General features: G+C 36.2%; 1 protein-coding gene across 1 annotated transcript in view; it reads right to left on the bottom strand.

Moving 5' to 3' along the window:
• LEKR1 (leucine, glutamate and lysine rich 1) overlaps window positions 1-25,778 on the bottom strand; it is a 165,717-nt gene that overhangs the window by 51,869 nt on the left and 88,070 nt on the right. Inside the window, exon 7 of the mRNA XM_081828457.1 lies at window positions 6,683-6,764. Within this exon, the coding sequence (XP_081684583.1) occupies window positions 6,683-6,764 (82 nt within the window). The remainder of the gene's footprint in view (window positions 1-6,682; window positions 6,765-25,778) is intronic.

Below are 25,778 nucleotides of genomic sequence, written 5' to 3'. Positions count from 1 at the left end.
TACTCAGAGAAATGGCTGATTCCAAGACTAGGCAGAGTAAGTATATCTGAGATATCTTGTTATGTCAGAAGGTGAGGAAGTGCTTATAAAAGATGAGGAAACCATGTTCCAATGTCACGGGAGGCAGCTTGAAGGGGCTCTTACTGGCTAAGCTTAGATAAGCTTACATATCAAAACAATTCAGTACAGTAATCAATTATAAACCATTGAAAAAATAAGAGTTTATCAGTCTATACCAATAATAAATAAATAAATAAATAATGAGAAGAAGTGAGGCTCTTGCTTAAAGTAGGATGCTGAGGGCTAATAAATGGGGAGGGAGGGCTGGAGTCATAAAAATCTTCATTTAGCAACCACTGTAGCAAAGTTTAGATAAGGTAAAATCATTAATGGATGCTGTATCGAGGGATAAATTTTGATGAGGAGGAGAGCATTTAAAGTGTATTTAAAGTGCCTCTTATAGACTGCTTACTAGTTGAAAAGGAACAACAACAACAAAATAAAACCCAGGAATAAGGGAGTGAAAAAAATTGAGCAGTACCTTTACCAGGTGATCAAAATTAATTATCACCAAATAAAGGCAGGCAGATGGTCATACCCTGAGAAGGACACATCCTCACTTATATGGTTTTCTGGCTAAGAGTACATGCCCTTAATCCAATCAAAAGGAAACATTAGACCAACATAAAATGAAAATTTTTATTTAAAAAAGTTTGAGGGGTTTTCAAAAAATGCCAATGTCATATAAAAAGATAAACTGGAAATATTCCAGAATTAGGAGGCTAAAAAGACATGCCAAACAAGCTGACTCTACTAGTCCTATACTAGAGGAGAAAATGCTATAAAGGCCAACTAACAAAATTAGAATATGGATGGTAGATTAAAGTACTGTATGTAAATTTATGACACAGATTACTGTGCTTATGTAAAGTATCACCATCCTGAGGAAAGGCAGGCTAAAGTATTTAGCGGTAAAGCGTCAGGTTGTATGTAACTTATCCTCAAATGATTCAGGAAAGAAAAATGTGTGTGTGTGTGTGTGTGTGTGTGTGTGTAGAGGGAGAGAGAGAGAGAGAGGAGGGGGCCAGGGAAAGGATGAGAGAGAAAGCAAATGGGTTAAAATGTTAATCTGGGTAAAAGCTATTTCGGTGCTCTCTGTACTATCATTATGTTTACAACTTTTTGTAAGTTATTTCTGAATAAATCATTAGAAAAGAAGCAATAAGGAAAAGACTGACATACCATTAGAAAAGTGGGCAAAGATTATGCTCAGGTGAGTCACAAAAGAAAGAATTCAGAGTCAAATATGCAGGAGTAAAATGTTTCATCAATCAAACTAGTACTTTTTTTTAGTTATTACACCCACTATTAGCTAGGAAGTGGAGAAATGAGTATGTACAAATACTGCTGAGATTATAAATCAGTATAATCTTATTGGAAGGCAATGAGTCATTATGTATTAAAAGCATTAAAATTATTTAAGTTTGATTCTAGCAAAAATTATCCAAAGGAAATACTTGTGTGTGAGTAGATTTATCTATATGAATTTCAAAGTACCTTACTTATAAAAGTGAAAAATTTAGAAATTCTAAAAAAACAAAAGCTTAGTAAATAAGTTATGATTCATCTACACATTGAAATACTATATAGCCATTTAATAGTTATCTATAAATGTATCATGTAATGACATGGAAAATATTTTTTTTAGAACATGTCATATTTATCACTAACTGAAAATGATACATTATATCACTAAGTGAAAACATGTTAAAATACACATTACTTATAAAAAGAAGACTTTAAGAAAAAGTTCTTAGAAAAAATACTGACTACAAGGAGGGTGCCTAGATGGCTTAGTTGGTTAAGCGACTGCCTTCGGCTCGGGTCATGATCCTGGAGTCCTGGGATCGAGTCCTGCATCGGGCTCCCTGCTCAGTGGGGAGTCTGCTTCGCCCTCTGACCGTCTCCCCTCTCATGCTCTTTCTCACTCTCTTTCTCTCAAATAAATGAATAAAATCTTAAAAAAAAAAAAGAAAAAGGACTACAGGATTTATCAAAATACAACTATGATGTTCTATTTTGCATATTCCTGTATTTTCCAAGTTTTGTATATTTGTTTTGAAATCAAACAAAAATGTTACTCTAAAAAATGCTTTGAGGGGTGCCTGAATGGCTTAGTCAGTTAAGCGTCGGACTCTTGAGTTCAGCTTGGGTCATAATCTCAGGGTCATGAGACTGAGCCCGGTACTGGGCTCCACATTCAGTGTGCTTAAGATTCTTTCTCCCTCTCCCTCACCCCCACCCTGCTTGCACACTTCTCTCTCTCTCTAAAAAAAAATATGCTTTGAGCACAAGGTGATACATGGAATTGTTGAATCACTGTATCATACATGTGAAACTAATATAAACTAACTGGAATTAAAATAAAAACTTTTAAAAATGCTTTGAGGTACAGCATCCTCACCATGACATTCACTCTATGTTCAGACTCATATATAACTTTTCCAATCTAGAGGCAGGGACAGTAGAACTTCTTTTAGTGGTTATTTTGCTAACTATATGGACAATTAATCTAGAGCGCCTACCGTCCCAAGGATTCCCCCTCACCATGGTCAGCTCCCACGCCCATGCCAGTTAAACCACTCTTTCTATGGTTTACCCTCATGACACAATTGCTATCTTCACCTTCATTAGGATGGGGAGAGGGGAATTGGAGGGAATAGAAAGAAAGTCTACATCTTTTTCAACACTACATTCCTTCCTTACTCTCAGCAAATAGTGTCAATCCTTTCTCTTCAACTGCTTGGAATAAGCCTTTAGAAAGGCCCTTGCTAAACAAACATAAAGGAAATAAGGTGAAATAATTGGATATTTTTCTTAATTTGAAAGGCATGTTTCAGGGTGCCTGAGTGGCTCATTCCATTAAGCATCTGCTTCAGCTCAAGTCATGATCTCAGAGTCCTGGGATTGAGCCCTGCATCAGGCTCCCTGCTCAGTGGGGAGTCTGCTTCTCCCTTTGCACCTTCCTCTGCTTGTGCTCTCTCTGACTCTCTCTCTAATAAATAAATAAATAAATACATACATACATATATACATACATACATACATAATAAAATCTTTAAAAAAAGGCAAGTTTCCATACCATTCCACTGCTTCATATGAAATAACCATTTTCAAACTGTCTCCTTGATACTTCCACCTTGCTGTCCAAAAGGCATTCTAAATCTAATACATCAAAAGCATAGCTTTTTATTACCCTCACCCCCTCTCTTCTACGATTTTCCCACATCAATTAATGACACCAACGCCATAATGACAAGGTAACCTTTATTTCCTTCTTATAGTTGAAAAAACTGAGACTAGGGAGATTAGTACCATGCCTAAGGTGACATAACTACTAAATAGTGGTGCTGGAAGCCGTCTGGATCTAGAGTCAAGGCTCATAGTCACCTGCTCTAGTGCCTCTCGACTGTCTACCCTGATGCTGAAAATTCCCAAATCCTATCCTTTATTCTTTCCTTTCCAGTCTTCTTGCTCCCCAGTCACATCCACTCTACCAGTAAATCCTGTCAGATTGAACTGACACATATTTCTCTCCATCTCCACACTACATACAGCCTTACACTCAACCAGTCACTTCTGACTTGCATGAACTCACACCCTCCCACCGGTTTCCCTGATTGCTCTTGTACTCCCACTCTAGTCCATTCTCCAGGTAGCTGCCTTGCTGACCCTTTAAAACAAATCAGGTCGTATGGTGATTAACATAACATAATAAAAAAATAAATAAAACAAATCAGAGCAGTTCACTCTCTTGTCAAACATCCTCTAATAGTTTCCCATTGCCCTCCACATAAATCCAGAATCCTCATTAGGTTCTGACCACACTGGTGTGTTAATTTCTTATTGTTGCTATAAGAAATTACCAAGACCTTAGTGGTTTAAAACAACACAAACTTACTATCTTACAGTTCTAAGGTAAGAAGTCCTAAAATCAAGATATCACAAGGGCTGTGTTCCTTCTGGTGGCTCCAGGGGAAAATCTGTTTCCTTGCCTTTTCTAGCTTCTAGAGACTACCGGCATTCCTTGGCTTGTGCCCCCTTCTTCTATCTTCAAATCACAACATTCCAAACATTGCTTCCACCTTCACAACTACTTTTGTGACTCTGACCCTCTTGTTTTCCTCTTATAAGTATCTCTGCAATTACATCAGGCCTGCCTGAATAATCCAGGGTAATCTCCCTTTCTCAAAATCCTTAATCACATATGCAAAGTTCCTCTTGTCATATAGAGTAATATACTCACAGACTCCAGGAATTAGGACATGAAAATCTTTGGGTACTACTATTCTGTCCACCACAAATAGCCTTCCTCATGTCTTGAACTTGGTCATCAAGTTCAACTGGCCTTGCTCATGTCCTAACTTTTCAAAGCATCATGAATGCTCTACCACATTAGCAAGCATTACTGGTTACCTTCTAGACATGCACTGCAGCTTTCTTCCTGGCCATCAGAACTCCATTATCATAATCCTGCTTGGTTTAAACTAATTGTGGTAGTCTTGTTCACCTTGCCAGTGATTCATTTAGGAGAGGGTATGTAAAGGGTTGCAGCCAAAGAGATGTAAAGAGAGGGCTGTTTGGTGGCTTCTGGGACATTTTTTCCTCATTTCTAAGGAGACACCAGAAAAACAGGCCCTTCCTGTCTCTGGGTGGTTCCATTTGGATGTGGTACCATCTCGTAATCACAAGGGACTTAGTAGTTCTTTCATAACTCAGCGTTCTAAAAATGGATACTCTGCCCATTTTCTAATTTTAAGAAGTTCTTATATAGGGCAGGAAGCAACAGTTTTATAAACTGAAACAAACGCATTTCCTCCAGCTAATTTGTTTGATGGACTTTAGTGAGGTGGTATTTCTCACTCCAACTCCAATCTATTCTGACTCTTGTCATTTCTCAGTATTCACATTATAAATTATGTTAAAAATATAATTAATAATGGGGAGCCTGGGCGGCTCAGTCGCTTGAGCGTCTGCCTTCGGCTTGGGTCATGATCCCAGGGTCCTAGGATCGAGCCTCACATGGGGCTCCCTACTTAGCAGGGAGCCTGCTTCTCCCTCTCCCTCTGCCTGCCGCTCCCCCTGCTTGTGCACGTTCTCTATCTCTTTCTCTATGTCAAATACATAAATAAAATCTTTAAAATATATATATATATTTAATAAAAAATACCACAAAGCATGTTATTAAATGGGAATGTTCTTTGTATACATAGAAAATTCTGTGCCAATTTGTCAAGTGAAAAATCAATTCATGTCACAACCAATGAGCTTTATTCTTTTTCCTCAGAATGCTTATTTCTGTGGTTAGCCTCTCTCCTAACTTGCCAGGACTCCACTCCATATGCTAAGTCTTGGTGGGTCCACAAATTCCCTTTTAGTTTAGTCAGTACCAGCCCTACTCCTCTATTCCTGGAATGTGCCTTTCTCACTTATTGAGATCTAAGAAGCCAAAGTCACAGAGTAGCCGTGGCCTGATTAGGTTGCCCTCCACATGAGACATCCATATGGCCAAAGCCCTCCCTAATGTTACTAGAGGGTGGGGAACAATGGGTTTTTTGGGAGGGGGGGTAATCACCATTTTGCTTCTCTCTTTCATGCTTGTTTTCATCCAGAAAGTTACTTCCTGGGCCCAGTGAGTCATCCAAGGACCCCCTATCCACTCATTCCTTCAACCTCGGCCATTATACACAGACGGTTGAATTATTGTATTTATTGTACTATTAACCACAGTTTTGCAAAGCTTGAATATTTGCTTTCTTTTGTTTTTAAAAGACAAATTATTTTGCTACAAATAATTCAAGTATAAATTAATTTGGTAGGGCATTTTTGGAATTTGTTCTTCCTTGCACTGTTAAGAATTTTATTAAACACATTGTTCTTAGGAGTAGTCCATAGTCAACACAACATTTGGTTGCTAAGCATTCTAAATATTTATATTTCTTGTGAGGTTCATTCTTCCAAAATATAGGAACTGAAAACCAGAGCTACCAGATTACATACCACAAAATAAAAAAAATTATTTTTCAAAGATTATATAAATTCTATTTTAGTATTATAATTATAGATGTATGATATTTATACCATAAAGTAATTTTTGAAACTTCTGAAGTAAATTCATTTCTAGAAGCAATAGTGCTCTGGAGATTTTACAAGGGCATTTTCTTGTCATTTGTTTTTCAATATTTTCTTTCTTACTTGTATAAAGCATAAGTACTCCAACATTTCAAAGATACTCAAAGATACTTTTTCAAAGATACTCTCTTTTTGAACTTAAAATTGGTAATTTTAAGAAACAACTTCAAAGTTGTTTCTTCTGGATGGATAATAAAGAGACACGTTAAGAGAAAAAAATCAGAATATTTCACATTGAGTTATACTTGAACAACCAGGGAAAGCTTTAATACATGAATAGGTTAAGTTTCTTATTGAGTGAAAGAAACATTTCATGTATTTAAAAATATTTACATGTCCTTTAATATAAAGACAGGCCAGAAAAGTGCCTGAGAAAAGCAGACCACACTCACACAACGAAATCACTGCTAAAAGAGTCACAGAGAACAGATGGTAAGGGTGGGAGAGGTCTTTCTAAAATCTACAGGTTGTTCAATGTTTACCATCTTACATGAGCTTTGCTTTATAGTTGTCAATCTTGGTCACTGCCTTCTGAAGATTTAGCCCAAGTGCCTCTACTTGACATTGTAAATCTGAAATGACACAGTGTATTCATCTGATTAGTACATTCAAAATGTCCAGATAGTTTCAGAGTGTAAAACATATTCTTTTAGAACTGCCACTCAGTTCCTGCAGCATACTACAGCTGTTTACTCCACTTTGCCTGGATATGCAGCTCATCTCTTCCGAAACCCCACAGAATGAATGGTTTTTGACAGATCCAATTTATTGGCCTCTTTCTGCCACCAATATCTTGATAATTTTCAAACAGCTAATAGGCTAAATTTTACTAATGTTTTTAAAGGAAATTTATGTCACTGACACACATATGAATTTCTGATCATGTGGCTCACCTCTGAAACACCTGACTGCCTGAGCTCACTCTTGTGGCCTGGAACTGAGAAGTATCACTGAGGCCTCCTGGTAGAACTGAAATAGACAAACCATGTGCAATGCTCCCCGTAAAGAATTTGTTAACTCTGGGTAGCATCTAATAGGCATTTTAATAACTTTCAAAGCCAAGAAAATACAAGCAGGAAATTGGCTTCCATAGTCTGGGGAATTCAAGCAGTGTTTGCAAAAGATTATTCAAGCAGCCGTGTCTAACGTGTGCAGATGCAGAACTGAAACTAAAGCAGAAAGAACAAATGGCTGGAATGAAGTGGGTCCTGCCATTAGCCTATGTGTGGGAACTATGATCTGAACCCCCACTGCAATGACAGCCCTTGTTGGCACTCTTTTTGAGAGAAAGGTAGAAAACGAACTTACACAGATGGACTAACTGGTTTCTATGGAGAAAATAATTTAACACACTGGAACTATAAAATTTCTATGCTACACCTGCTCAGATATGTTTTAATTACATAGCTTTAATAGTAAACTTTAAAATCTTTGTGCATCCATACAAATACATAACATTTCTATATATATTGTCAATCTGCCTTCTTAGCTTTGTTTTATGAAGAAGAGCCAGTTCCTTTAAATTAGAAAACAAGACAAAAATCACTCTAAACGAATGTTTTAATTAGAATTTGCCAGAAATTAGTATAAATCTTCATGTTTATCCAGTACTTACACATACATTATTTAATGTTATCCCTCAAACTTCTATCTAGGTGCAAATAGCCCCATTTTTCAGATGAGGGGGAAAAAAAAGGAGATACTCTCCGATTCTCTTGCCTGGTATCTTACAATATGCTTTTTATTTTTATTTATTTATATGTTTTTGAGAGAGGGGGAGGGGCACAGAGAGAGAGAATCTTAAGCAGGCTCCCTGCATGGTGTGGATCCCAAAGTGGGACTCGATCTCATGACCCTGAGATCATGACCTAAGCAGAAATCAACCTTAACCAACTGAGCCACCCAGGCACCACTTGCCTAATATCTTACAATGAATTAATGCATTAGCCAACAGTTTAACTGACCTGAAGGTTTTTAACTCAGCTGAAGGGATCAGTTTGAAAGAATGGCCCCTCAAAGTAAAAGTCAATAAGGACTTAACTGATAGATAGTATTTGTAGGGTCCATTTTGCCCAGTTATCAAGTGATATCATTATATGAGAGAAAAGATCACATACATATAATTTATTTTTGAGTGCAACCTTCTGAAACAAAGCAATCTCTTATGAATGTTGCACAATGGATTGCTTTGTCATTAAGTTCATATGGACTTGTAGAGGGGTTCTATTCACACCAGCACGGCCAAAAGATTTCAACCCATCCTCTGAAGAATAAGGAAGGAAAGAGATTAGTGTTTGTTGATGGTGCACTCTGTGGCACTGTGCAAAATGTCTTCTCCTATATCATTTCATTTATAGTCACAACTACCATGAAAAACAGATACATATTTTCACTAGTGAAGACTCTAAGGATCTGAGTAATTAACTAACTTATCAAAGGTGACATAGCTAGTTAGAAGTGCTCCTGTGATTCAAACTCAGATTAGACTCATCCCGAAGTCCTTATCTTTCTAACTCTCCTACATGGGCTCTCAAGATATAAAAGCTACAAGGGGATATGGTACTTGTCCATGAAAGTATGGTTAGTGTAGCTATAGATCTGTTTAAGAATCTTTAAAGGGGTATACTTAAGATGAATAAAAAGTATTTTACATAAAATATGCAGTAAATTAGCAGAATGTCTAACTCCAAGAGATGGTTTAGATTTAAATTTTGAAAGTTTAAAAATTAATATATTATAATTAATGAAAGATATTAAGACAAATATGGTATCATTGTGACCAACTTTATGACATTGACTTCAGAGAGAACAATTATGCCTTCTTATTAATGTCCTTTGGTGCTTTTGTCAAAACATAATCTTAAACTAGATGAAGCATGGGTCTGAGCCTATGTAATAAATTTCATGTTATCACTTTTTTTTTTTTAATTTTTTTTAAGATTTTATTATTTATCTGAGAGAGAGAGGGATAGAGCACAAGCAGGGGGAGCAGCAGAGAGGGAGAAGCAGGCGGAGCCCGATGCGGGGCTCGATCCCAGGACCCTGGGATCATGACCTGAGCCGAAGGCAGACGCTTAACCGACTGAGCCACCCAGGCGCCCCATGTTATCACTTCTAAATACAGCTATTATTAAGAGGAAGAATTGATTATCTTGACCAAATAATTGGTACTTGATATGTGAATTTTATGCAATTAATTCTCAATCATCTGATAATTACAATAGTAGACAGTAAAAATGGCAGCTAATTTAAAACCCCATTTTTATAGCATTGGAAAGTATTCTTTTTTTTGAGAAAGCGAGAGAGAGAGTGCACATGAGAGAGCATGAGAGAGTGCAGTGGTGAGGGGCAGAGGGAAAGGGAAAGAGAGAACCTCAAGGCGACTCCCCACTGAGCAAGAAACCTGAAGTGGAGCTCAAAGCAGGGCTCCATCTCACAACCCTGAGATCATGACCTGAGCGGAAATCAAGAGTTGGAGGCTTAACCGACTGAGCCACCCAGGCGCCCTGCTTTGGAAAGCATTCTTAAGCTCACATTTGAATATACTTGTGCATTATATTCCCAGAATTTACTAGGTTTAAAGGAAAATAAACTACACAGTCATGACCCATGCAAGAAAGGAAAAGCTACTATACTTTCCAGTATTATTCTCTCTGCATACCCACCCCAAATATCCCTTTCTCCCTGGTTCAAGATAAGCATAGACAGCTTAGTCTAATTCACAGTGCCCAATGAGTGAAGAAGCCACTTCCTTCAGAAAATTTACAGCAGCTCTGAGTCAAAATAGGGAAAGAAAATAAATGTTTTACTCTACCACACAGAAACCACTGAACGCTGCCATGTGAAGTAAATAGAAACAGAAAATACAAGTAATGTCAACAAAGAAATCACTTTATATAAACAGAGAAGATACCACAGAGAATTGAGGAAAAAAAAGATTCATCATGAATAATCCATAATGTAAACTGACCAGCAGTATATAATTAAGAGTTAACATATTTTCATGGCTGTTTCTTTTGTTGTTGTTTTTACTTTTCGTTACATTTTTCTCTAAAAAAGAAGCGCTAAGAATTATTTTAAAAAATACACAGAACTTCTCTTTACTGTTTTGAATGAGGAGTAAGCATGCTATTGGTTTATTATTGGTTCTGGTAGACTAGTAGGGTCGTTTTGTTTTTGGAAGCAGAGTGCCCAGTTTCTGTCCTTAATAAAGGAGCACAGTTAGGATAAGCACCAGAGAGATTAAGCCACCTGCACAAGACCGCTCCTTCAGTTCCTGAGGCAAGGAGTTCTTAAATAAGTGTATTGTTCTGTGCAGTCCTTCTCTATAGTTAAATAAATTCAACTTCAATTTTCTGTCATTCAGCATGACATTGGATTATGAGGCAAAAGGCCCTAACTGCCTACAAAAAGAAAGGAAGCATTGGCTTTAAACACCATGCAGATGTAAGGCGGAACCCATGGAAACAATCCAAAATTTACAACAGCAAATTCTACTATGATGTGACTGCGTTCTTTACAGATATTAAATAAGAAGCAAATGATTTTAAATGAACAAGACAAAAAAGAGCTCTTAGCCTCTCTTCATATGAAGCCAGCTGCTTGCTGGATAGCATTACACAGGCATCAGATTTGGTGTAATTAGTCATTTAAGAGAATGCTGCTATTCCAAAAGGTTTCTAGGAACTACAAATACAAAAGGTATTCATAGTTAGCTATTTTACAGAAGGATAAAAAAAATTACAGTCACTTGGAGAGTATATTTAGTATAACGTTTGAGAAAACAATAAATAGAACCTTTATAGTGGAAAGATATTTCAAGCTTAAAGCTTTCTGGATAAACACACACACACACACACACACACACACACACAATCTGGTTCAAAGTGGAGGAAACTGATTGTAGGTTCAAGAAGCAGAATGAAAGAACAACCAAGCAGAATTGGCCCCCAGAGATCCCAAACAGGGGAATTTTTTTAAAATGAGAAACTGAAGGCTCTATACTTTTTTAAATGGTTGAGGAAGAGGAAAAACAGAAGTTCACCATTTTTAACACACTCCTATGACAGGGTAATATAAAGGTGTAGTGCATGATCTCTAAAGCCAGACTGCCTATTTTCAAATCCTGGCTCTGCTTCTATGAGCTGTGTGGCTTTAGGTGCTTTAGTTTCCTTATCTGTAAAATGCTGACTACAGCATAGGATTGAGAATTAAGAGATTTAATATATATAAAGAGAACAGTGGCAGGCGCAGAGTGAGTACTCCCTGCTAGCTCTTATCATTGGTGGCAACTAGTGAGGCCACCTGGCTCCCACACTCACTTCTTCTCTGAATCTCATCACTTTTTCACCTTGAGGACCTTGTTCTTGCAGTCAGTCCAGGTGTCACCAGTGGTTATCCTTGTATGGGGGCAAGGGTAAAAATGAAGGGTTTAATTGTATATTTTCCTTTAACAATACACAGAGTAACAATGGCCATGTTAAAACTTGTTAAATATGGGTGATGGCTTCACCCACATTTGTTATATTATTCTCTTTATTTTTGTGTTTGACAGATTTTATAGAAATATTGTTTGGAGAGGGGTCTTTCTTGTACAGTCAAGGATGAGAGCATGCTCTGTACTAAAGTGTCTAATCAACTCAGTTCTGTGTGTTCAAGGTACAAAAGAAAACAGGGTTAGAGACCTTGATGTGGAAGTGGGGGATGAGGTTGAAACTTTAAAGACAATGCATTTGATTCTGTGAATAGCTAGCTAGAGGGGTATATAGTAACAAGGAAGGTTGTTAACTTCATTTTTAAGACATTGGGACATATTATTTGGATTTGGGAATGATCCATTCTAGAGGGAACCATTCTAGAGTGTTCGTGAATTTGATGTACACTTTAATTTGCTTATGTGTGGAAAAAAATAGTACTTTTTGCAGGTGTTTTTAAAAACTACACAAGTGGTGGTAAGCTATGCATCTCATTTTCATTCTTACTTGTCTTCACTACACATTATTTTTGAGACCTACCCATGCAGCCATATATATGATTCATTTCTTTCGGACTGTCATATAATATCTAAAGTGTGTACATGTCACATTTTACTAATCTAGCCCTATAGTGATGGAACCCAGTTGCTTGCAACTTTGTGTCACCACAGATAATCCTGTGACAAAAGCTTTTTACCCATCTTCTTGTGTACTTACAGGGGAGTTTTTCTGCAGCATGTCCTCAGAACAAAGTTATGAGGTCATAGGCATACACACACTTAACTAATGCCAAATGGTTCCCAGGCTGGAGGCACCTCTGTACATTTCCACCTCACTAAATGAAGGCCCCTGCTTTCCTAATACTTATCAGAAAGAGCTATTTCCTTTCCTTTTTTTTTTTTTTTTTTGCCAATCCACAGAGTGCAAAGTAGTGTCTCATTGTTGGTTTAATCTGCAGTTCTCTGCTCACTATTGAAGCTGATCATCTCATTTTACATTTCTTAGTCATTCCTGTCTCTCTTTTCATGATTTGCCTTTTTTCCCCCAGTCTCTTTTCTATCTACTCCAATCGAGCTTTCTTCTTCACTCCTCCACAGAAATAGCTTTTTTTTTCTTTTTTAAAAAATTTTATTTAAATTCTAGTTAGTTAATATATAGTGTATTATTAGTTTCAGGGGTAGAATTTAGTGATTCATCAGTTGCATATAATACCCAGTGCTCGTTACATCATGTGCCCTCCTTAATGCCCATCACCCAGTTACCCCATCCCCCCACTGACCTCCCCTCCAGCAACCCTCCGTTTGTTTCCTATGGCTAAGAGTCTCCTAAGGTTTGCCTCCTTCTTTATTTTTAAACTTACTTTATTTTTCTTCTCTTCCCCTATGTTCATCTGAAATAGCTTTTTTTTTTTTTAAGATTTTTTTATTTATTCATTCTAAACACAGAGATACAGAGAGAGAGAGAGAGAGAACATGAGCAGGGGGAGAAGCAGAGGGAGGGGGAGAAGCAGGTTCCCCGCTGAGCAGGGAGCTTCGATGCGGGGCTCGATCCTAGGACCCTGGGATCATGACCTGAGCCGAAGGCAGACGCTTAACCATCTGAGCCACCGAGGCACCCCTGAAATAGCTCTTTTTAAAGTTAAGAATGACATGCTATCCTGGCAATTCCAAAATTCAATTCTCTGTTCTTATATAATTCAACCTTTTAGCAGCATTTGACATACTTGTTTACTTCCTCTTTGAAACACTCCTCTTGTCTCCATTACACTATACTCTAGTTTCTTCCCACTTTGTTGGCTAATTGTTTCTCAGTCTCTGTTGAGGATCCTTATTCTTAGAACACTCCAGGGTTCAGTTTGTAGCCCTTTTCTCTACCTGCATTTTCTCTCTAGTGGATCTCATCTAGTTTCATGGCTTTGAATAGCATTGATATAAAGGTGTCTTCCATCATCATCATCACAACTAATAAGTGCTGAGTATTTGCTCTACCAGGCACTACATTCTATGTGCATTACACTAATTTAATCTTCACAATATAAACTCGCTAGAATGTAAGTTCCACGAGAGCAGAAACCTTATCTGCTATATTCATAGTGTTTGAGACATGGAAGTATTCAAAAAATAATTGTTGAATGAATAAATGAAATGTTGTAAATAGAATAAGAATGCCTGCAATTAAATGCTTATATTTATGTATCTAGGGTTAAAAAGCATGGAACAGAAGAGTTGTGCAGTTTTCATTGATAATATCTAATATGTGTCTTGGCATTAAAATGCAAACTTCCTTATAAATAGGTTATTTTACTTCACTAGACACTCATTGAGCATCTACTCCGTTATAGGTAGGGTCCATGCAAACTGGATTCAGTCTACAAATACCAATAAAATATATTCCCTTGTCATTAGAGAAATTATAACCAAGTGCCTCATTTTGTCTTCAAGATGATTAATTATGTTTTAGATAACAAATCAATAACTCCTTTAAACCTAAGCCTGTTTTATTTTTCCAATATTTTAAATGACTTTAGTTAGATGGTTAATTATATGGCTGAAATTGTGGGATTTTTGATCAGATATAACTAATGTGAATGAACATAATCAGTATGCTGCATTTAGAGAATATTTATATGTATATATTATTACACCATAGTTTAATGAGCTTCGACTTTTACAAAAGTAATGTCTCACTTAAATTTTTTTTTAAAATGAGCATTAACAGAGGAAACCTTTGCAGATGTAAGAATATATACCAATAACAGAAGAAAGTTTTTTTTTTTAAAGATTTTATTTATTTATTTGAGAGAGAGAGACTGAGAGAGAGAGCACATGAGAGGGGGGAGGGTTGGGAGGGTCAGAGGGAGAAGCAGACTCCCCGCCCAGCAGGGAGCCCGATGTGGGACTCGATCCCAGGACTCCAGGATCATGACCTGAGCGGAAGGCAGTCGCTTAACCAACTGAGCCACCCAGGCGCCCAAAAGAAGAAAGTTCTATAATGAGTATTCAACTATATCAATTGCAAATTAACATATTTTAACTTTAGCAAACATTTTACAAAGCTCAGATGGTGATATAGCCACTTGGAAAATTCATTTTAGGGTTTATATTTCAGAGGTTTGATTCACATCTATTTTGAAACAAGTATACTTGAAGTACATTAACATTTTCCACATAATGCCAGAAAGGACTGAAATAACATTTGGAGACTTTAATACGTCAGATGCTAGAACAGGTGTGGACACACAGCTAAAAAGTTGCAATTCAGTCCAGATGTAGTTATATTAAAACCAGAAAATTATTTAGCTAGGTGTGTGTGGGCAGGAGAGAGTAGGGATATGCATTAAATCATGCTAAGGAGATAATCAGATATTTAAAATTTGGAAATGAATTACATTCTAATATTAAGAATAAAAAATTTACTTCAGAATGCAAAAAAAAAAATGCTTCTAAACCTTCACTGTAGTTTATTCTGAACATTAAACCAATCCAATATAACATGAAAATAACTCTAACTTATGGGGGGGGTTATGAAATATTGTAAATTATGAATGGATAAGATAGGAGGAGCCTTAAATTCCAACGTTTTTACCCTGATTAAAACTATTCTCTCTCAACTGGCAAACGAAGATAATACATCATCTATATCACAGGAATAATCCTGATGGATTTAGAAACTTCTGAATACTTTAGAATAGTACTCTGTTTTCTGACAAATTTGTACATATAAATAAATTCACAAATCATACATATATGTTATAATGAGATTTTTCAAGACTGGAAAATACTAGTAATGGATATGGGCAGGGACCCACCATGAACAGAATATTAGCTAAAAATACTTATGGGATAAAAAGAAAAATACTTAGGGTTAATAATAAAGGAAATGAATACATGGAAGACAGAGAAGTTTAGATCTAAAAATATTTAAGACATTTTCAAAGAGTCACATAACCATATAAACATCAGTTTCTTTAATGAATCGGTGTGTTTTACAATCAGAATGCTTACAAAGATTTCTGTATGCAGGACAATTTTATGCAAGACTGTGAAGGAGATGAAGTGCATCATCAGCCACACAGAGCTCTGATTCTTCTTGTTATACCCTTCCCCCCCTTGTTGTGCTGGGATGGCAGTAAAATAGGTAAAGGGAAAGAATTTCTTCAAAAGATTGCTTTCATACTCTGTGCTAATTGCATTAAACAAATTCTACCACACAATCACATAATTTAAAAGTGTCAAATGAAAAACAAAACAGTTTATAATTTGAAGATGAAAGAGATCATAAGGCAACACTCACAGATATGTGAAAAGATTCAGCATGAGGATATGTATCACAATATCATTTTAACAGAAAAAAAAGTGAAAACAACTGTCCAGAACTGGGATACAATTAAATAAATTATGATTCACCCTAAATCAAAATACCATGGATACTTATGACCTGGAAAATTTTCATAAAAGAGGAAATGGGGGATTGGAGATTATAAAACTCTATTATTCCATTCTTTTTTTTAATTAACATATAATGTATTATTTGTTTCAGGGGTATGGGTCTGTGATTCATCAGTTTTACACAATTCACAGCACTCACCATAGCACATACCCTCCCCAGTGTCCATCGCCCAGCCACCCTATCCCTCCCAACCCCCTCCACTCCAGCAACCCTCAGTTTGTTTCCTGAGATTAAGAGTCTCTTATGGTTTGTCTCCCTCTCTGGTTTCATCTTGTTTCATTCTTCCCTCCCTTCCCCTATGATCCTCTGTCTTGTTTCTCAAATTCCTCATATCAGTGAGATCATATGATACATGTCTTTCTCTGACTGACTTATTTCGCTTAGCATAATACCCTCTAGTTCCATCCACGTCGTTGCAAATGGCAAGATTTCAATTTTTGATGGCTGCATAATATTCCATTGTGTGTGTGTGCGCGTGCATGTGTGTGTGTGCGCATGTGTGTGTGTGTGTACATCTTCTTTATCCATTCAATCTGTTGATCCATTCAACTAGGCTCTTTCCATAGTTTGGCTATTGTGGACATTGCTGCTATAAACATTGGGGTTCAGGTGCCCCTTCGGATCACCCTTCAGATCACTACATTTGTATCTTATTCTTATAAAAACATATATTCAAAACAGAGAGTCTAGGAGGATCTGCATCAGATGTTTAGAACTCTCTGTGAATGTTGAGATTTCCCAATCAGTTGTGAACATGGCTTATTTGAGTAACAGAAAACAAAAGAATCATATTAAAGTAGCCTAAAACATACCCATACCCATCTCATAACCCATCACATAACCCATCAGGAGTCCCCATAACCTGTCATCAGGTGTCTACTGTCCTCCAGACCTCTTCTGCCTTCCCCTTATGGAAACTTGTGCTTATCACCAGTACTGGAAGTGGTCTGGCACAGTAGCTCTCGTGAAATATAAATTAATGATAACAAGATATATGTTTTAATGCTCCCAGGTGGTGGAATTTAAGGGTTAAGAGGCCAAGTTTTGGCAGCACAGTTCTAGAGTCAGGTTCCAATTGTGCTCATTAGTAACTGTGTGGCTTTGGGCAAATGACTTAATCCCTCTACACCTTGGTGATCTCATCTGTAAACTGGAGATAATAAAAGTGATTAACCTAGGAGGGCAGGAGGGTAATGATAAATGAGTACGCTGTGACTATATTGTGCCTGGCATGTGGTTAGTAATTCGTGAATGTTAGCTATTATTTAGACTGTCGTAGGAAAGCTACCTGAACTCATGGGAATGATTTTTGTTTTTTAATGATGTAAGAATAGTATTAGTGATTAGCAAATAGAAGAGGGATGCCAGTAAGAGGTGAGACATGGGGCACAGGGCGGGTGGGGTGGTCATTTATTTCTCATTCAGACAGGGCAGCTATTACTCATGCTATTGGCCCAAAAAGTGGATAATCTGTAAATGTCTACGAGCAGCAGGTTGTGTGCCTGGGTGAGTCCATGAGTGAAAGAGTGCCTAGTATTGTTAAAGCTAACCAAGGCTGACTAGTATATAAATTAGTGGAGGCAAATGGACCTTTGGGCAAACAGGAATTAAAATTTATAATATTCCTTTATTATTAAAGGAGTGCTTTTTTAATTCTAATACTTTATCCCAAATATAATACTTTGGTTTGCTATTAGACCAGGAAAACCAACTTAAAATGAAGTTTAATATTCTGTATTTGTGTAGTTCTTTGGGGGTTCCTACATTTTTTTTTTGTTAATTCTTTTAATGTTCTAAGATAGGTTAGAAATACTATCATATTTCCATTTCACAGATGAGGTAATTGAGTCAAAGAAATTAATAACTTGTCCAAAGACCTGTAAAAGGCATAAACAGAGCCAGAAAGCTGAATATTTGATTGCTGGATCACTATTTATTTTTCAACTGAACCACACTGCTCATTATGATTATTTTTCACTTTAATAAAGAAGCTACTAATTAAGGAATATAGTACTTACCCATGCTACAACATGGATGAAACTCAAAGATATTATGCTAAGTCAAAGAAGTCAGATATGAAAGATTACATATTGTATGGTTCTATTTATATGAAATATCCAGAACAGGTAAATCTATGGAGACAGAAAGCAGATTAATGAGTGATGTGGAAGGGCAGAAAGGTAAGGGTAGTGACTGTTAAAGACCATGACGTTTCTTTTTGGGGTGATAGAAAGGCTCTAGATTTTGATGGTGGTCATATACTTCTATAAATATCCTAAAAACTATTAAACTGTACACCTAAAATGGGTGAATTTTATGGTATTTAAATTATTTCTTGATAAGGCTATTTTTTTAAAATGCAATGAAGATGTTAAAATATATACAAAATAACTTTATTAAAATATTTGTGTTATTTATTACACCAAAAAGCTTACTGAAAAAAAATTTAAGTTTTTTCACTTGGAATAAATTTGAAATTTGGTTAAATAAACTTTAGGAAAGACAATAATGCTGAAATGATTTATTTGAACTCCGTCTTCCAATATTTGACTACTGACAAAAAGTAAAGGACACTTTATTCTGCCAGGTGAAACAAAAATCATTTAAGTGGACTGATTTGTGGGTCACAATGACCTCTGAGAGGAGTACTATCAATTTAGATAACTTGTGCATTTTGGAGGTTATATTAGTGTAAACTAAACAAAATTACAAACTTATGTAAATAAATTTTTAAAAAAGAACCAAGAATTTAGTCTTCAAAATTTTATATGCTTACTTTCCCGTGAAAAAGATTAAATTTTGGCATTAAGAATTAGGCTGCTATAGGGCGCCTGGGTGGCTCAGTTGGTTAAGCGACTGCCTTCGGCTCAGGTCATGATCCTGGAGTCCCTGGATCGAGTCCTGCATCGGGCTCCCTGCTCGGCAGGGAGTCTGCTTCTCCCTCCGACCCTCCCCCCTCTCATGTGCTCTCTCTCATTCTCTCTCTCTCAAATAAATAAATAAAGTCTTTAAAAAAAAAAAAAAAAGAATTAGGCTGCTATAGGGCCCCTGGGTGGCTCAGTCGGTTAAGTGGCTGCCTTTGGCTCAGGTCATGCTCTCAGGGTCCTGGGATTAAGTCCCACATCGGGCTCCTTGCTCACAGGGAGCCTGCTTCTCCCTCTCCTCCCCGCTCATGCTCACTTGTCACACCTGTGCTCTTTGTTACTATCTTTGTCTCTCTCTCAAATAAATAAATAAATAATCTTAAAAAAAAAAAAGAATTAGGCTGCTATTAATAGCTTTTTACTCTTAAACCACTATTAAACTATATGGACCAGAGTTATCACTTGAATTTAAATTTTTGAATGTCTATATTTTAAAAGATAAAGGGAAATGTGGAAAAAACAAGATTAAACATTGTTAGATAGAAAAAAAAAGATCATAAAAACTATAAAGTTGAATCAAAGTTGAAATTGTTTAATGGTGATTTAAAAGAAAAAATCAAAATGTAAAAATAAGAACATTTATTTAACTTTGGAAAAAGCAAACAGCATCAGTTAGAATCAAATTACAGCACATTATAGCCCAGAGGGGCCTCCAAGGCCTTAGTCCAACCCACCCATTGCCTAGATGTGGACACACACTCATCAAGGAGAAATGGCATGTCAGAGTCACCTGGCTAATGTATGGACAGTCATCATCTTCTGATTCTTGGCCTAACATGCTTTCATTTAATACCACATTAGTGGGGAATGTTGGGTGGAGGGTAGGTGGACAGAAACAACAAAGAGATAGTTATGTTGTTTAAAATGGAGAAAGATTAAGTTTATTCTAAAGGTGAATTCTAAAAGTAAGAGAATTGGGAATATAAAATATTAGAATGATTTTTAAAATGTATTTTTAAGGGAACACAATAATCATATAGCAGTGAGCATAAGTCTAAACTTTCAAATATAAAGAAATATATTTCTACGAACTCCTTTTACTAGGCCCTCATTACCCTGATATCAACCAGACAAGTACACTGTAAGAAAAGAAATGTATAGGCCAATGTTCCTGATGAACATAGATGCAAAACTCCTCAGTGAAATATCAGCAAACCAAATTCAACAATACATTAAAAGAATCATACACCCTAATCAAGTGGGATTTAGTCCAGGGATGCAAGGATGGTTCAACATCCACAAATAAATCAATATGATACATTACATTAACAAAATGAAGGATAAAAATAATATGATCATCTAAACAGATACAGAAATAGCATTTGATAAAATTCAACATCTATTTATGATAAAAATTCTCAATAAAGTAGGTATAGAGGAAAAATATTTCAACATAGTAAAGCCATATATTACAAGCCCACAGCTAACATCACACTCAATGATGAAACACTGAAAGCTTTTTCTGTAAGATACAGGAACAAGACAAGGATGCCTACTCTTGCTACTTTATCCAACACAGTATTAGAAATCCTAACCAGAGCAATTAGGCAAGAAAAAGAAATAGGTATCTAAATTAAAAAGGAAGTAAAACTGTCATTATATGCAGATGACACAATATTATATATAATGGAAACCCTAAAGACTAAACCAAAAACTTTTAGAACTAATAGATGTTGGAGGATACAAGGTCAATAAGCAATAATCGGTTGTGTTTCTCACTAATAACAAACTATCAGAAAGAGAAATTAGGAAGACAATCTCATTTGCAATTGCATCAAAAAGAATAAAATATCTAGGAATAAATTTAACCAAGGAGGTAAAAGGCCTGTACACTGGAAACTATCAGACATTAATGGAAGAAACTGAAGGAGACACAAATAAATGAAAAGATATTCTGTGTTCATGGATTGGAAGAATTAATATTGTTAAAATGTCCATACTACCCCCAAAAAACTTCATCAGTGCAATCCCTGTTAAAATTCCAGTGACATTTTTCACAGGAATAGAACAAATCATCCTAAAATTTGCATGGAACACAAAAGATTCTGAATAGTTAAAGCAATCTTGAGAAAGAATAGCAAAGCTGGAAGCATCACGCTCTCTAATTTCAAACTTTCTTTTTTTTTTTTTTAAAGACTTTATTTATTTATTTGACAGAGAAAGAGATAGCGAGAGCAGGAACACAAGCAGGGGGAGTGGGAGAGGGAGAAGCAGGCTTCCCGCCGAGCAGGGAGCCCGATGTGGGACTCGATCCCAGGACCCCGGGATCATGACCTGAGCTGAAGGCAGACACTTAATGACTGAGCCACCCAGGCGCCCCCAAACTTTCTTATAAAGCTGTGGTAATCAAAACAGTATCATATTGGCATAAAGACAAACATATAGATCATATAGATCAAACATATAGATCATATAGAACAGAATTGAGAGCACAGAAATAAACCCACACATTTATGGTCAATTACTTTACAACAAAAGAGCCAAGAATATATGGTAGGGAAAAGACAGTCTCTTCAATAAACGGTGCTGGGCAAACTGGATAGCTACATGCAAAAGAATGAAACTGGACCATTATCTTACACCATACACAAAAATTAACTCAAAATGGATTAAACACTTGAATAAAAGACCTGCAGCCATAACACTCCTAGAAGAAAATATGGGTGGTAACCTCCTTGGTATCTGTTTTGGCAATGATGTTTTGGATTTGACACCCAAAGCAAAGGCAATAAAAGCAAAAAAAATCAACAAGTGGGACTATATCAAACTAAAAAGCTTCAGGACAGCAAAGGATACCATCAACAAAATTTAAAGGCAATGTACAAATGGGAGAAAATATTTGCAAATAATATATCTGATAAGAGATTATATCCAAAACTCATACAACTCAATAGCCGTAAAACAAACAATCAGGTTAAAAAATGGGCAGAGGATCTGAACATTTTTCCAATGAAGATATACAGATGGTCAACAGGCACATGAAAAGGCGCTCAACATCACTAATCGTTAGGGAAATACAAATCAAAACCACACTGAGCTATCACTTCACACCTGTTAAAATGGTTATTATCAAAAGGACAAGAGGTAACAAGTGTTGGTAAGACTGGAGAAAAGGGAACCCTTGTGCACTATCAATGGGAATGGAAAGTGGTGTAGCTGCTATGGAAAACAGCATGGACATTCCTGAAACATTTAAGAATAGAACTACCACGTGGTCCAGCAATTCCACTTTTGAGTATTTATCTGAAGAAATAAAAACACTAACTTGAAAAAAATATATGCACCCCAATGTTCATTGCAGCATTATTTATAATAGCTAAGATATGGAAGCAACCTATGTACCCATTCATGGATGAGTGGATAAAGAAAATATGGTATATATACAATGTGGTATTACTCAATCATAAAAAAAGAATGAAATCTTGCCGGGGATGGACCTTGGGGGCATTATGCTAAGTGAAATAAGTCAGACAGAGAAAGACAAATACTGTATGATCTCACTTATGTGTGGAATCTAAAACATATTCAAATACATGAATATATTTAGTCAGTCAAAAAAGTACATTGACCTGAACAACATGGGGCTAGAAACACTGACCCCTGCTCAGTTGAAAATCTGCATATAACTTTTGACTCCCCCCAAACTTAACTGCTAATAGTCCGTTGTTGAACGGAAGCCTTATCTATAACATAAACAGGCAATTAACATATATCTTATAAGTTACATGCATTATATACTATATTCTTACAACAGAGTAAGCAAGAAAAAAATATTAAGAAAATCATAAGAAAGAGAAAATACATTTACAGTACTGCACTTGTATTTACTGGTACCATAGGTTTATATTATTTGTTTACAAAATGGTCATCTGTCAGTACCCACCTCAATATTTTCTTATATGCTACAAAAGACTGTAGATGTCATATGTGTTACTAACACTAGACATCAAAAATGAAAAGATAATATATGGTCTGTGTATGTGTAATTTTATAAATTTTATCTTTTAAAATAGATTTGTGTATATTTTATGGTAGTAAATGATAAAATAGACTGGTATGTACACATGCATATCTATTATGCATTCATGACATACCTAACTTTTTCTTATTTTTGCAGTATTTCTAGGCTATAAAGTTTGTCTGAGTTTTTTCATATTGGCCCAAATCTCCAAAAATGTTTCCAATATATTTGCTGGAAAAAAAATCTGCATATAAGTGGACCCATGCAGTTCAAACCTGTTGTTCAAAGGTCAACTGTATAACATGTTAGCTCATTTACTAAGAGAGGGAATCTAAGAGAGAATAAGAAGCAATTAAGAGCATGGAAAATAAAAAGTGGATTGCAGGACAAGGGAGAATATATAGTTTAGGGCTTGAATGAATGCTCTGAAGGAAATAATGGAAGGCAGAAGGTGGGGCAGAGAATTACGCAAGGAAAACAGAAGGGAAGTTGTTCAGCTAGTACTAGAAAGGAAGACTTATTGTGATGCTTATCATTTAAAGCTAGTTCTGCAACAATGGAGGCCCAGTAAAATGATTCACAGGAAGGAGTATAAAGCATGCAAATGCTTAGAATTGGATTTAAGATTATAAATGATAATAAGCCATTTACAGCACTCATCCAAAATGAATTTAAATACTATCTATTGTATTCTTTGAATAATTATGTTTCCTAAAAATAAGACATAGGAAGAGTTTTGAGATGAGTGATATATCAGTCTACCTTTATTTTAATTTGCCCAAAGAAAATCTAAAACACTATGCCCATTATGCTAATCTAGTCATTCATCTGGGAAGAAGATATACGCTGTGATATGCTGGTTTTTCTTCTTCTCAAATGGTTAACATGATTTCTGAAAAGACATTAGTCAGTTGGAAAAGCTATAGATGATGATTATCAAGATAGCTGAAAATCTTAAGGATATTAATTGGTTAGTAAGAGAAAAAATAAGCATGCATTTAAAAGAAAGCAGAATGAAAGTAAGAGTGTTGAAGTTCATGAAAATTATGAAAGTAAATGCCATGCGATGGCAGAAAAAGCACAACTAAAAATAATTTGAATGACAACAAAATTGGAGCTAAAGAAATTTGTAGACTCTTCTTAATATAAAAGAGAAAAATATCTGTCAAGAATGGCTAAAGTTAAAGAGTGCCAGCACATACAACAAGTGTGGAGTTAGGAAGTCAGAAATCCTGTGAAGACCCGTGAAGAGCTGGAGAATGCCTACACGCCAAAGTCAAAGCAAAGATGAGGCCAGTTGGCCACATGTGGTCAATGTCCAATAAACACTTGTTGAAAAAATGAAGTTAAACTCAGGGGCATGGTCAGCCCAGGGCCAAGAGATGGGAACAGATGAGGTGTGGGAAGAGGCTAATGACTAGGTTCATGGATAGTGGGCAGAAATAAAATTAGATTATCAGAAGTAGAAAATAGTGAGAGGAGGGGAGCAGAAGGGCTGGTTTGGACCCCTACAAGTGAGAACACCTGAGAAAATCCCCAAGAAAGTTTACCAAATTTGTGATACAACACTGCTAAGACCTGAGACATAAACTTTGCTGTCTCTCCTGCACTTGTAGTTTTCCTAAACCACTGTAACCACTTTGGAAAAAATGAATTAGAAAGAAAGGATACATTGGTACAATTAGTTCACCAGAAGGGTATTTGTGGATAAAGCAAGAGGTACATTTATGAACTTTTTTCTGAATGTTCTGACAATTCCTATACTGAGACCCTAACATGGGCATAAAATTGTGGTAGGGTAAAAACAAATAAATAAAACAAAATCCCCCAAACCCAGTGCCCTTCATAGGTAGGCTCATAGGAAGTGCTATTTGTCATAACTAGTTGAGATCACTAGTGTCATCACTTGCTTTAATGATTCTGTCCACTCTGACTTACCAATTTTAAATAGTTTCAACCAAGAGATATGTAACAGATAGCCTTTTAAAATTCTTTCTCTCTGATAACAGTTTGGATGTTACCCATGGAGTGAACCTATTTAGCAGCAGCAACAAAAATGAAACCCTAATTTAGTCTTGAAATTATGTGCCACTTTGCTCTGCAATTACACTGTCCTTTAGATGAATTTATATTGCATCCATAACTATACAATCTCTACATAAAGTACTGAATAGATCAGAGTCTCCAGCTGCACTTTCGATTTGAATATAGCTGTACTTAAATGAAGGTGAGGTCTTAATGAGTATAAAAACTGTGACTAATTAGTACTACAATGTTTTGGTGAGGTTTTTAATGTAGGAAGTGGAATGTGAGCTAATTTTTTTTTTAACATATAATGTATTATTTGTTTCAGAGGTACAAGTCTGTGATTCATCAGTCTTACATAGTTCATAGCACATACCCTCCCCAGTGTCCATCACCCAGTCACCCCATCCCTCCAATCCAGAAACCCTTAGTTTGTTTCCTGAGATTAAGAGTCTCTTATGGTTTGTCTCCCTCTCTGGTTTCGTCTTATTTCATTTTTCCCTCCTTTCCCCTATGATCCTCTGTCTTATTTCTCAAATTCCTCATATCAGTGAGATCATATGATACTTGTCTTTCTCTGATTATTTCACTTATCATAACACCGTCTAGTTCTATCCACGTCATTGCAAATGGCCAAGATTTCTTTTTTTTTTTTGAGGGCTGCATAATATTCCAGTGTGTGTGTGTGTGTGTGTGTGTGTGTGTGTGTGTGAGCACGTGCATGTGTGTGTGTGTATACACCACATCTTTTTT

Source organism: Leptonychotes weddellii, chromosome 1 (assembly GCF_054177405.1).
Source record: "Leptonychotes weddellii isolate Sample4059 chromosome 1, ASM5417740v2, whole genome shotgun sequence".
NCBI lineage: Eukaryota > Metazoa > Chordata > Mammalia > Carnivora > Phocidae > Leptonychotes > Leptonychotes weddellii.
Note: the sequence above shows the minus strand (reverse complement) of the source record. Positions and strands in the feature narration are given on the sequence as shown.